This window comes from Solanum verrucosum, unplaced genomic scaffold, assembly GCF_900185275.1.
Source record: "Solanum verrucosum unplaced genomic scaffold, falcon-dt-bn FXZP01000101.1, whole genome shotgun sequence".
Lineage (NCBI taxonomy): Eukaryota > Viridiplantae > Streptophyta > Magnoliopsida > Solanales > Solanaceae > Solanum > Solanum verrucosum.
Window position 1 is genome coordinate 2,617,888 of NW_026020111.1, and position 14,893 is coordinate 2,632,780.

Sequence of the window (14,893 nt, forward strand, 5' to 3'; positions counted from 1 at the left end):
AAAAGGTGAGTGCTCAATGAATTGACCTGGTTATGATAAAAGAAATTAAAGAGTCAAACACAACATGTGATTTGGACTAAATAATGAATAAAAATTCAACCAAAAATCTTACTACAATGAGGGTAAGATGTTAATGGAATTTTCGAGTGATCTTGTACAGTGTGAAATGGTATGAGCATCTAATTCAAATCATTGAAACAGAGAAGTTGTTCAAAACACTCATAAGCTCCTTTGAAACACTCATAAGCTCCTTCGAATGTCGTTGAATATTTTTTTATATCACGTTACATAAATTCATTAATTTGAACTTGGTAACAATGAAATTCTAATTCTGATTAACCATTCTACTTAATTTGGGGACAAATTAAGTTGACATTTTTTTAGAAATAAAAATGAAATCTGAAATACGCAAGTGACGATATTCAAAGTATTCCACTAGTAATATTGACATCACATCAGTAAACACCAATTTATTTTACATGATTAGCTAACTTTATGAATGATTTTGTACCATCTTATTAATATAAAAATTGATGTACAAAACACTAGTGAATCAGGAGTCCGTTTGAATTGACTTAAAAAAGTAGTTTTTAAGTCAAAAATAAAAAGTTAAATTGAAATGACTTTTAAGTCAAAAAATAAAAAGTAGGGAGACCTACTTTAAGTCATTTTAAATTTATTTTAAGTCATTTTAAATTTATTTTAATACATTTTTGATCTTGTCAAACACTTCCTAACATATTTTAAGTTATTTTTTTTATATTTGTCAAACACTTTCAAAAGTTAAAAATTGATTTAAAAATAGGTTTGACCAACTTTTAAGTCAATCCAAACCCCTCTAAATCTTCTCCAATTAAGTTCTTCAGTTTATAGTTTATAATTTGATCAATTTATTCGTTTTGCTACACTTGTTGAAGAAACTATATATAGACTTTCAAGGGAATTCCAATTAATGCCTTGCTCTTTTTAGCATCAAGTTGTCAATTTATATTACATGCCCCTTCTTGTACCACCATTAAACAGTTTGTTAATAAGAGCTGTGAGCTTGAAGTAATATTAAGTATTTTTTTTTAAAAAAAAGAAGAAGATAGAAATGATGCATGTATTCTCCAATACCCGCACGTTACAATTGTATATTGCAAAACAATTATGAGATACCAAATAATGACAAAATTGACTAATCTACTATGTATATTACTATAAAATATATGAAAACAAAATCCATAATATAATAAAATATATGCACGCTTGTTCTTACATTACATAAAGTTTCTGATTGTCTCTAACTTTTGACCTCTCCCTTTACTTCTGACACAAAACGATAAAACATAAAAAAAAAGAAGATAAAAATAGTTAGGAAAACTTTCTATTTTGTCTTTCAATATAGAACCGCATCTGGAAAGTGTTCAAGAATGACAAAAGTCTCATATCGGTGATTAATGAGATGAGTAGAGTTCTTATAAGGCTTGGGCAATCCTCCTCCCTTTAAGCTAGCTTTTGGGGTGTGAGTTAGACATAAGATCTAATTTAACATGGTATCAAAGCAGGGCCCATCTCACCCAATGTTGGGGCCCCCCAAAAATCAAATTGCCACTCATCTGAGGTTTGGACAATCCTCCTCCCTTTGAGCTAGCTTTTGGAGTGTGAGTAGGCCTAAGACCTAATTTAACACAAAGTAGTACGTTGTAGAAAATTTAGAGAGCAGAAAGCATTATTAAGAAAGAACATTATAGTGGTTAGGGGCGTACATAGGTTGATTTGATTTGGTTTTTCATTAAAAAAAAATCTAAATCAATTATGTCGGTTTATTAAATCTAAAAACCAAATCAAACCACACAAAGTGGATTTTTTCGGTTTCGGCTTTAGTCGATTCTTTTGATTTATTTTTTTTCGGTTTTTTACAATTGTACGGTGTTTGAAAAAGAGATCAAATATATTTTCACTTACCTGTGTGATAAGCTAAACTTAAAAAATGTTAAATAAATAGATTTTTTTGAAAAGACGGTAAAATTCACATGAGTACAATTTTTTTTTTTTTGAAATATCAACGCTCATTATGTTAAATTAAAGGCTACATACAAGCTGAATACAAAACAAAATATTTACAAAGTAAATTGTTAACTTTGAATTTGAAAAATTATAACATATATTGTAACTTCGGATCTTAATACAAAATAAAATATTTACAAATTTTACAAGCCCAAATTTGAAATAATATATATAAACATTGAAAACTATAAATTAACTAAAAATATATTAACAAATAGATAATAAATAATATTTTTATCTATAAATAAAATAAAATTATATATATATTTGCAAAAATTTTCAAACCCAAATTTGAAATAAAATATATAAACATTGAAAACTATAAACTAACTAAAAATATATTAACAAGGTAGATTATAAATAATATTTTTTTATCTATCAATAAAAAAAATAAAAAAAAATAAAATAAAATAATATATATATATATATATATATATATATATATATATATATATATATATATTATGTCGGTTTGGTTTGGGTTCGGTTTGACTTTTTTTCTTTTAATACCAAACCAAACCAAGAGTGGTCAGTTTTTTTTTCAACCACCAAATCAAACCACAAATCGATTTTTTTTCCAATTTGATTTAGTTCGTCAATTCGATTTGACTTTACGATTTGACTTGTACACCCCGGTACCAATCAAGCAAGTAATTTCCACGATCATAAATGAGTTATAATCAAGTAGTTGGTGAAAAGAAATGAAAGGTTAGAGAAAATTTTGTGAAAGTGAAACGTCTTTAAGTCTATCTAATAAGTTAATATCATGATTTACACAGTCGGCAAGCTCTTAAACAATCATGCAATTATAGTCGTCAGTTAGTTTAGGAAAAGAAAAACTGACTTTCCTTTTTTTGTTTTGAAACAAATACTTCATTCGTTTCAATTTATTTGATTTATTTTGATTTGACATTAAATTTTTTTTTTTAAAGAAATTTTTTGAATCTTCTGATCTTAAATTAAAAATATATCAAATGTACTAAATTTTTAATTATATAGTAAAAATTGTTAAAAGTGGAAATATCATGTTTTCTTATACGAATTAAAAAAAATAGATCAAATAAATTGAACAAGGTATATAAGATGAAATAAAGTGATTAATTGTTGAAGGAGGTTGATTGAAGTGGGAAAAAGATGTGATGGGGGGGAGTTAGTTAGAGGAAGTTCACATGGGATACCTACTCAATACTTTTCTATAGCAAGGGGTCCCTTTGCCCTTTCTACTTGTCACCTTTTTTCATGTCAAAAAAGTGATGTCTGTTGTTACCATTTTAATTATTAACTAAATGGGTATCCAAATGAGTAACTTCCACCATAATATTGTATTACAAGTTAGTTTCTGTAATCAAATAATAAAAAAAGCTAATTAGAGAAGTATTTGAAAATATTTTTGAATTTGACGTAAATTATTAGTATTGTATCTGAACTATTGATAGTTTTAAAAACACTCATTTATTTGATTAACTAAAACTTAGATACACCTCTAATATGCAACATGACATAGGAAGTGATCTCAAACTCTTGTAGAAGTATGAGACTCTTATTAAAAGAACTGAGAGAAGTGTTGAAAACACCCCTAAACTTGACGAAAATTTAAGAGTGTATTTACTTATGTTGTAAGATCAAGAGTGAATTTAAGTTCAATTAGTCAAGTAAATGATGTTTTTAAGACTGTCAATAGTTTGAGGATGAAACTAATAACTCACACCAAATTTAGGGGAATTTTCAACACTTCTCTCTTCCATAAACTCATATACTAGCATACATCCGCCGTTGATGAAGTATCTCTTTCATTTCGGAAATTATATATAAAATACAAAATACGGAGAACTGAAGAATTTTTTAAGTGACTCATAAGTTTCATTAGCTGTTAATGTTATATCTTTCACACAAATAGTCAGACATATTTATTATTTATTTTTTCTAGACTGTACATAAATTATATATGATCATATATATATATATATATATATATATATATATATATATATCTATATATCATACATCCACTCGTTATTTTTAATTTAATTTCTATATATTTATATTAGATCTTCTATTTCTATTAAGAAAATACATAAAATGTACTATAAATATAGAATTATATATCAAGTTGAATCACTTTTTACTTCTCAAGCTCAAACACAATTTAGCTATAATTGGCAAAATTATCCCCAAAGCATATTGGGACAAATAGAGTACATTTCATTTTATGGAAAATGGTATAAAATAACAAATTATTAATTCAAATTAAATGTTATAGCCATAGTTACTTTTATTTGTAATTCGCAGCAAACATTTCATGTTTTTTGCCATCCCATTTGTATACGAAAATATACAAATAGACCCATTGGGTATACATATGTGTTGTCTAAAAATTAATTGCAGGACCCATTTGTATATCGAAATATACAAATAGAGACCCATTTGTATACCGAAATATACAAACAGACCCATTCGGTATACATGTGTTGTATATATGTAGTAATTTTGTTTATATACAATTACTGTGTTTTAGTTTGTATACCGAAATATACAAATACTGATTTTTATGTATATGTATACCGAAATATACAGATTAATAGTCATAACAAACATAAAGTTTGCTATAGAACACTATTATACAAACTATAGCTATATCATATAAATATGATTTTTCTGTTTGCTAAACCTAAAATTTACTCTTCATTTTATCCTGATGTCTGATTAAATTTAATCTTATACATCGTGTTTGATATCTACATTAAATCCCGATTAAATTCTAATTCACATCAAAAAGTGATACATTAATTAATAAAGTGCTCTTTAATAAAGATGATTTCATACTCAGAAAAACTCAAATCCTCTAATTAAAAATAAAAATATACTTACCACTATAACAATTCTCGTTGGTCTATGAATGGGACTTACATTAAAGGAAGGGATGCAAGAAGAAAAGAAGAGTTATGTCAATTATTATTATCACACATGGAACATGCAGTGATGCATGCAATTTATAGACATCTAAAAGCACCTTTTCTATGGTTTCACAGTCGTGTCAAAGGCCACCCAATTAGCATCACTAGCTTTTTAGTACATGTCCCCCCATCACTCTTTTTAGCACTTCTCATATTAGTCAACTTCATCAATCTCTAACATCATTAAAAGGTTTCTTCCTAATCTCTCCAATTATAGATCACTAACAAACCCTAAATAATATAAATCACCATACTACTAGCATTGTTGACACTTTTCCCTTTTTTTTTTAGTTAATTCAAAAAAAGAATTACACAGTTAGATTTCACTTATATGACAATTTTAAAAAATAAAAATGTACTATTTTAAAGATAATTTTGAAACATTACGAAGTCTTTTCATATTCTTTGAATTTCATACCCAATTTCCGTACATCACATAAATTTAGATGAGGGGTGTATTCAGGGGCAGACCAACCTTATACAAAGAGGGGTCAATCGATACCGCTTCGTTGATTTTTTTTAGTATATATACATATACAAAAATCTGGAAAAAAAAAGAACTACAAATATTATTAATGACACTCCTTGAACAAGAAAGCTCCTTGGCTCGTTGGTTTGCACAACGAGCGAAATGGTTATTCCAATTACCGCGCGCGAGTTCGAATTTCAGCAACGCTAACTTTTGTTGTTATTTTTTTTTTTTTGGGGGGGGGGGGTAGAAAAGTTTATCAAAAGGATTCGAACCTCCAACATCACTAATATTCCTAGTTAAATTAGCCTAAAATAAATCAATTGAACTAGAATACAACTTATTACCTATTATAGAAATTACTTGTTCAAATTGGAATTGGACACAATAATAAGTTATAAGTAAAACCTAAGTTGAAAAGAGACCTCCAAGTTTGCAAATTGCAAGTGTTGTTGTGTTGAAGACTTGATGCTACTGCGACTTCCTCTTAATTGTAAGTTCACTTTTCTTTTTATCTCCCACCTTTATAGTTTTAGTTGGAATTTCTTGAATATTCATCAACTTTTCATAGATTTAATTTCTTGAAATTGTTTAGAGTTATCTAATTTATTAAATTTTTTAATTCAGACCAATTCAATGGAGAGATATTATTGTTAAGTATCTTTGAAGCTTTTAAAATCAAGTTTGATTTACAAAATTGAATGGATGATGATCTTTTGAGTAGTTGTTTGGTGCCTTATATAGAGAACGAAATATTTAGTTACTCTCTCCAATGAGGCTATTATGAATACATTTAAAAATATGAAAACTCGTTGAGGAGAGTTGTAGTAATAGTTTACTTGATTTATGTTTTATTAGTACGTTTTAAATAGTTTTTATATTAATAAGTTCTTACATCAATTATTTATTATTTAGAAATATCGACACCACTTTTAAAAAAATCTGGGTAACCACTGGGTGTATTAGTTTTTTTTTTTTGGTTTTCCATCCGGTGTCCGGAGTCCACATTGGAGTTCCGCCTAAATTCAGATCGCGCACTGCAGGGCCCATTCGAGGGTGGTGCTCCCAACAGAATTTTCTCCATACCCAGGGCTCGAACTTGAGACCTCTGATTAAGGGTGAAACACTCCTACCAGTGCACCACAACTCATGTTGGTCACTGGGTGTATTAGTTAACAAGTACACATCATTCTTGGTTCTGCAATGCTGGACCGACAATCATGCTCTTTATTAATTACTTTGTTAACTAACTCCCTTTAAATCTATGGGCTAAATATGTACCAACACTATTGGGCATGATAGCCTCCCTAACACTAACAACAAAATTGATTATGTAAAAGGTAAAACTTAACACGCAAAAATAAGAAATCAATTAATTAAAAATTATCAGCCATGTCTGACAAAGTCGGGATTAAAGGTTTGGGGTTCTAAATTTTTTACAAAGAGAATTTTTTTGTCTCGAATCCACAACTCCAGCGTGAAAAAGCATTTCCACTATGTTAGGACTTCACAAGTTAATATACATATATATTTATTTAATGTTTTAGTACAAATATAAGATCTACGAAAAACTAATGGATTCGTTTGAATCCACAAACTCCCAACTAGCTCCGCCCTGCATCCATCTATAAACAATTACATCTAGGGTCCTCGACATATACACCACCAAGCAAAATTGAATTTACATCGGCCCTCCTAAGTCCTAGCTTGACATTCGATGAGGTTGAACTGAAATTTGCAGTCACTCTACTCTTGCTTCTTATCCCACATATCCAAAATTGAAACCAAAAGTGTGTTAATTAAAATATTTTGAAAATATTTCTTTTTAGGAAAATGACTTTTCGGTAGGATTTTTACTTCAAAACTGATTGACATGATATTTCATCATTCAATTTGCTTTTTAAAATAAGGTAAAAATCAATATTATTAAACCATCAAGGCATTAACATAAAACAAGTATATCATTAGTCTCAAAACTTACTTTAAACACATGTTTCAACCATTAATTAGTTCCAGTGAACATATCATTTGTCTCAAATCTAACATTAAACATATCCATTGCAACAATTAATCATAAAGAATCTGTTGCATCCATTCAAGCAACTACCATACTTAATTATTTAATACATGAATTGCACGATTCTTCATTGATTGTCATTTGGATTACTTCCATCATATGATCTTCTTACGTTTCATGAATGAAACGGGTATGCTAGCTGCATCACTTAACTATAAAAAAAATTTAAAATATAAATAATTTAAAGAACCACAACAAAATCAGATTTAGTAAACTACATGAATTTAGCTAATTAAAAGAAATCACTCTATTAAAAAAACATCATTAATAATTTCAGCCAAAAACAATATATGTAAATAAATAAATGAAAAAAATGATAACAATATTACTTTTGCTTACTAAAGTAACAATATTAGCTTTGCTTGCTAAACCAATATTCAAGCAACAATGTTGAAAATTACTTTCTGTTGTGGTAGGATGCTAATATTAGTTTTGCTTACTAAAGAAAGATATGATATTGATAAGGTGTTGATCTTCTGAAAAAATTGAACCTAAAGTTTCTTGAATCATGTATCATTTATTTGGATCTTGCTTAAAAAACTGGTGTGTATACATGCTATTTGAAAACAATTAATAGTGCATTTCATTAAATAAAAATAAAAAGAATTTTATTCCATCAACAAAAGAATTACACAAAGTTGAAAAAGAGACGTACAGAAAAATGGTGAAAAATAACACATGCTAAAAGAGAGGTACACCCATTATTATAGTATAATGGAACACAATTATTATAGTATACATTCATATCTCAACTCTCATGTCTCATTTTAAAATTCATTCAACAATAAGAGTGACATCAAACAAACAAGAATTCAACAATAAGAGTGACATCAAACAAACAAGAAATTTATGAAATTATATTTATCGTTGAAGGAGTCAGAGAAACAACAATCAATTATACTGATCATAGGCTATACATATGAATGCAAGTAATGCAATAGAAACCAACAGAGCCATTATAATCAAGTGCCACACAACCAAGTATTTATAAACAACTACCTCCTACCCCCGACAACTAGGTAGGACCTATGTGAATACCCTCATCATGTTCGATGTGTCACACGACCAGAGGGTCTCATAGGGGAATCAGTATGTCCGTATACACTACTTGATCCCGATCTAGGACTTCCACATATATCCATCGCGGTATTGGATCTGCTCTGTCATGGTATCAGAGGTATAATTAAGAAGCCAAATCAGTAAAGAAAAAAAGCGCCGACTGATTAAGTAAAAAGTGAGCACATCCCAGATGCCTCTGATATGTATTAATGCTTCTAGATGTTTTAATTATCTCCTCACAAGTGCAGGGACCCGGTCCTCTGCAGAGTATGTTCGTCCAAGATTATATGTTGTACAGCTGGCAAGCTGTCACTTCAGCGGTTGGTGAGGCGCTAGTGTCCTGAACCAATCAGAACGGACGAGGTTGTTTGTACGTCGGACAATAGCCCTTCATGGTTGATATATTCAACACACAAACAACATTTTACCCATTCATTCAAAGAGAGATATTCAAGCTTCAAAACAGTAGGGACCTGATAGATTGCATTATTGCTTCCTGTACCAGCTGCTACTTTTGACTGCTTGTAATTGTGCATATATTGTAGGAATCGTTTCGCTTGTGATAGAAACGTTTCAATCTTGGGTGAATCTTTGTAAGAATTTAGTTGTGAGTAACTTAGTGTCTTACTTCAAAGTCTATATTAATCAGTTAGGTTAGTATAGTGGGCAGTGTTGTATCCGCTTAGGCTCATTTAAGTAATAGGTGGTATTACTTAGTATAAAGATTAGCAGGTTAATCTCATGTTGTAAAATGTGTTTTACTTTTGTTTGTGAAGTTTAGTAAAAGCAGTTTGAAAATCCTTGTGAGACAGGTTGTGGTTTTACTCCCTTGGGAAAGGAGGTTTCCACATAAAGTTGTGTGTACAATCTTTACTTTTAGCATTTATTTACTTTCTGTTGTTATTGTAATCGTGTTGAGGACCTGGTCCTATCGTAACTAGTGGACGCATACATTCCAACAAGTGGTATCAGAGCTTGACTTTTCGATTTGGGTAACACCAAGAAAAGAAAAGATCCTGAAGGAATGACTGCTCCACCCAATATGGAGGAAGGTCAGTCATCTACCAGACCACCCCGCTTCAATGGATAATACTATGGGTGGTGGAAGAATCGTATGCATGATTACATCAATGGTGAAGACACTGAGTTGTGGGATGTGATTCTCGATGGACTGTACATTCCCACAAAGGAGGTGAAAGATGGAGAGCTCACCACAACAACTATCAAAACTAGAAAGGAGTACATGAAACAGACAAGAAGAAGATAGAGAAAAATTATAAAGCAAAGAAGATTCTAGTATGTGGAATCGGGTCAGATAAGTACAATCGAATCTCTGCCTATGAGACAATGAATGAGATATGGGACTGTCTCCAAATAGCCCATGAGGGAACAACACAAATGAAGGAGTCTAAGGTCGATATGCTTACGACTTAAAATGAGAACTTCTGTATAAATGAAGGTGAAACTATCTTCGAGATGAACTCAAGATTCACCTCCATAACCAACGAACTGAGATGCCTTGGTGAGCCTATTCCCCTAAGCAAATAAGTTCGAAAGATTCTTAAAGTTCTTCCCAAGTCATGGGAAAGCAAAGTGAATGCTATAACCAAAGCAAAAGATTTGAAGACGCTTGCCATGGATGAACTGATTGGAAATCTCCAAACCTATGAGCTAAACAAGCAACAGGGGACAAACATGAAGAAGGAAAAAAAAAGAGAAATCAGTTGCTTTGAAAACATCTCATGACAACGTGACTGAGGAGGAGAACGAAATGACATATATCACTAGAAGGTTTCAGAAGATTATCAAGAAGCATGAAGACTTTCAAAAGAAAGCTCTGACCAATAGAGCAGCAAATGCAAATGATCTTTGTCATTAATGTGGAAAACCTGATCATTTTATGAGGGACTTCCCCAGTCAGAACCAGGAAACTCAGGACTTCAGACCTTGTAGAAGGGACCAGGTCCTAGACCATGCCATGAGGAAAACTCATGCTGATAAACTAGTAAAGAAAGCTTTGGATGTATGTGGAAATACATCTAGCGAGTCCGAGGAAGAGACAAATAGTCCAAAAGATGTCTCGATGATGGCTGTGGAAGATGATGAAGCTACAATTCCATTTTATCACTAATGGCAAAATCTGACGATGAAGAGGATCTGAATGAGGTAACCCTTTTTGATCTCAAGGATGATCTAAATACTTTTCCCATTAATAGATTGAGAAAACTTGCTGCTCTATTAATTGATTCAGTTGATGAACTGACTTCTGAAAATTTGATGATGAGTGAAAAACTAAGTCTGTGTGGGGATAATAACTCAGCTCTCAACTCTCAAATGTCTGAAATGAGTGTTAGGATAGGTATCCTTGAAACTAGTAGTCTGGAACCTAACGAGGAGGCTGGTACCTCTGAGGGTGGGAAGTAAAAACTCAGTAACTTTGAGGTTGAACTAGAATAGAAACTTAAGACCTCTGAGTCTAAGTTAGTTGCCTCCCTTAAAAGGAACTCTCAACTAGTGAAGGATCTATGTAAGATCAAAGAATAGTTGAACCACTCCCTCAAATAGACTGATTCGTCTAAGATACTCTCTAACTTAACAAATCAGAAGTTCAACAACAAAAATGGATTAGGTTGTATACAGATAAAGCCTCCGTACAATCCTTATAGTAAATATGTGTCTGTCTTTGACAACTTTTTGTGTACCCACTGTGGTAAAAATGGTCATCTGAAAGAAATATGTGAGATTTTGAGAGGAGTAAAAGAAAGGCAGGAGAAGTTTCTCAAATTAAGAAAGATTTTTGAAAAAAAGAAAAAGGTACCTGGTCCCAGTTACCACTTTAGCAAGAACACTTTACCTCTATGGACAAGAAGGTTTCTCATTAAGCCTTTTGACAGTTTTTGGGAACTCCATTTGAAGTGGATTCTTAAGTCTAATAAGTGATTCTTTTGCAGAAGAGAGAAAGCAGTCAGTGCTGGTACATGGATAGTGGATGCTCAAGGCACATGTCTGGAGACACTCTAAACTTCCTCTCTTTGTAAGCACACCAAGGTGGTGGTGTGTCATTTGGTGGTGGAAAGAAGGGTTTTATTCTTGGAATTGGCAAGATAGGAAGAACAACTGATTACTCCATAGACAATGTACACTATGTGGATAGTTTGAAATACAATCTCCTGAGTGTATCTCAAATTTGCGACAAGGGAAATGAAGTCAAGTTCATGTCTGATAGGTGTCTGGTTACAAACTGTGCAACTAAATTAGTTGTTATGTCTGTCAAAAGAATAAAAAATATGTATATTGTGGATCTTGACTCTATTGAAGGGGACAGTCTTTCATGCATGATCGCTCAAACTGATGATGCAAATCTATGGCATCAGCGATTGGGTCATGTAAGTACTTCTTTGTTAAACAAACTTGTTGCAGGGGACCTGGTCCGTGGATTGCCAAAGCTGAAATTCTCAAATGATAAAGTCTATGATGCCTGTGCAAAAGGGAAACAAACAAGATCATCCTTCAAAGTAGAAATATGTGAGAACAACTAGACCACTGGAGGTTCATCACATGGACCTGTGTGGACCAATCAGAATTCAAAGCAGAAGAGGTAAGACGTATATTCTTGTAGTTGTTGATGATTTCTCCAGGTTCACTTGGAACATGTTTCTGTGGACTAAGGATGAGACGGTCGAACTTCTGATCATGTTTTCCAAAACTATTCAACTGAAGGTTAACTGCAAGATTGCTAGTATCAGGTTTGACCATGGCACCGAGTTAGAACTCTCAACTTGAAGGCTTTTGTGCTGAAAATGGAATCAATCACAATTTCTCTGCACCAAGAACTCCTCAGCAAAATAGAGTTGTTGAAAGGAAGAACAAAACATTGGTGGATATTGCAAGAACCATGATGATTGACTCGGGGTTTGCAATGAATTTTTGGGCAGAAGCAGTCAACACAACATGCTATGTTACAAATAGGTGTCTTATTAGGTCTGTGATCAAGAAAACACCTTACGACTTGCTAAATGACAGAAAACCTTCAATTGCTCATCTTAACTCATTTGGGTGCAAATTCGTTGTACTGAATAATGGAAAGGATGACCTTGGCAAGTTTGATGCCAGGAGTTATGAAGGGGTATTTGTCGGGTACTCTTCTACCAGCAAGGCCTGCAGGGTTTTTAACAAAAGAACTTTATGTGTTGAAGAGAGCATACATGTGATATTTGATGAATCTGAGAAAAATGATGAGCACAAAGAAGACCATGAGTTGGAGGAGTTGATCAAGGGAACACATGATAAGGCAATCCAAAATCTTGGAAACAAACAGGTTGCAATAGAAAATGGTGCAAAACACACAGGAGAACCTGGTCCCTCTGGCTCAGCCCATGAGGTTTTATCTCAAAATACAGAAGATGATGAAGGAGAATCTGATGCTGATGTGGAAGAAGAGATTACCAGAAAGTCTGGATGGAAACATCAATCTTCACATCCACTGGACAATCTCATCTCTCACCTTGACTCCAGAATACAAACTAGATCCAGAACAAGAAATTTAGTTACATATTCAGCCTTCATATCATCCATTGAGCCTAAGAACATCAAAGAGGCTTTACATGATGCAGATTGGGTAACATCAATGCAAGAAGAACTTCATCAGTTTGAGAGGAGCAAAGTTTGGCACCTGGTCCCAGGCCTCTCAACAGAACCATTATTGGGACAAGATGAGTCTTTAAAAACAAACATGATGAGCATGAGACTATCACCAGAAATAAGTCAAGGCTCGTGGTACAGGGGTACAACCAAGAGGAGGGGATGGACTACGATGAGACTTTTGCTCCTATAGCCAGAATGAAAGCTATTAGAATCTTGATAGCCTTTGCTGCCCACATGGAATTTAAGCTATTTCAAATGGATGTCAAGAGTGCATTCTTGAACGGGAATCTGAAAGAAGAGGTGTATGTCAAACAACCTCCAGGTTTTGATGATACAGAACTGCCAAATCATGTGTTTTTTGTATGGTTTAAAGTAAGCTCCAGAGCTTGGTATTGTTTGTCGAAGTTTCTCCTTGCAAATGGCTTCAAAAAAGGTAAAATTGATAATACCTTGTTCCTAAAATCCAAAGGTAAGAAGTTGTTGATTGTGCAGGTATATGTAGATGCCATCATCTTTGGAGCTACTTCAGATTCACTGTGCAAAGAATTTGCTGATTTGATGAGTAGTGAATTTGAAATGAGCATAATGGGGGAGTTTACTTTCTTCCTAGGATTGTGAATCAAGCAGTCTCCTCAGGGCACTTTTATATGTCAAGAGATGTATATGAAAGAATTTCTCAAAAAGTTCAAACTACTGAAGGCAAAAGTTCTTGACATACCTATGAGCACAAGTGTGAAATTTGATCTGGATGAAGATGGTGTTGAGGTTAATCAAACCATGTACAGGGGAATTATTGGGTCACTTCTATACATCACTGCAAGCAAGCCTGATATAGTCTTCAGTGTAGGGATGTGCGCAAGGTTTCAAGCAGTGCCAAATGAGTCACATTTGAAGGCAGCCAAGCGAATTCTGAGATACCTGAAGGGAACTCAGGACCTGGTCCTCATCTACCCAACGGGTGATTCACTTAATCTAATTGTTTATGTTGATGCTGATTATGCAGGTTTTCTTGCTGATCGAAAGAGTACATCAGGCATGACACACTTGCTCGGATCATCACTGATTTCTTGGGGGACTAAGAAGCAAAATTCAGTGGCACTGTCTTCAACAGAGGCAGAATATGTGGCTGATGCATCATGCTGTGCTCAACTCATATGGATCAAGCAACAACTAGAATATTTTGGTGTTCTCATAGACATTATCCCTCTAATATGTGACAACACCAGGGCAATGAACATGGCCAAGAATCCCGTTCAGCATAAGAGGACAAATCACATAGATGTGAGGCATCACTTCCTAAGGGACAATATTGAGAAGCAAAATGTGGTGATGAGTTTCTGCAAGACAGAAGACCAGTTGGCTGATATCTTTACAAAATCCCTTGAGTAAAGAATGTTTTATCAAAACTAGGTTGAGGTTGGGGATGCACAACATCACTTGATTCCACGACAAGTTTGCACAAAATCTTCCATTTGATTATGTTAAAGAGTGCAGGTATCTATACTTGTTGTAATGCATATCGTTTGAGAATTCACTTCTGGTACCTTAATGCAGGTATACACTCATGTCATGATAGCTGAAGAGAAGATCTAATCATACAGACATGGCTACATATTAAATGGGACCTGGTCCCCATGAGGT

At 33.0% G+C, this 14,893-nt stretch overlaps 1 protein-coding gene across 1 annotated transcript; it reads left to right on the forward strand.

The window, feature by feature from the left end:
* Positions 1-13,909: 13,909 nt before the first annotated feature.
* On the forward strand, positions 13,910-14,641 carry LOC125825535 (secreted RxLR effector protein 161-like). The gene has a single exon (XM_049504866.1). The coding sequence runs from the start codon at positions 13,910-13,912 to the stop codon at positions 14,639-14,641; it is 732 nt and encodes a 243-aa protein (XP_049360823.1).
* Positions 14,642-14,893: the final 252 nt, after the last annotated feature.

Coding starts and splice junctions, on each gene's coding strand:
- LOC125825535 (XM_049504866.1), top strand. CDS start 13,910: ATGTATATGAAAGAATTTCTCAAAAAGTTCAAACTACTGAAGGCAAAA.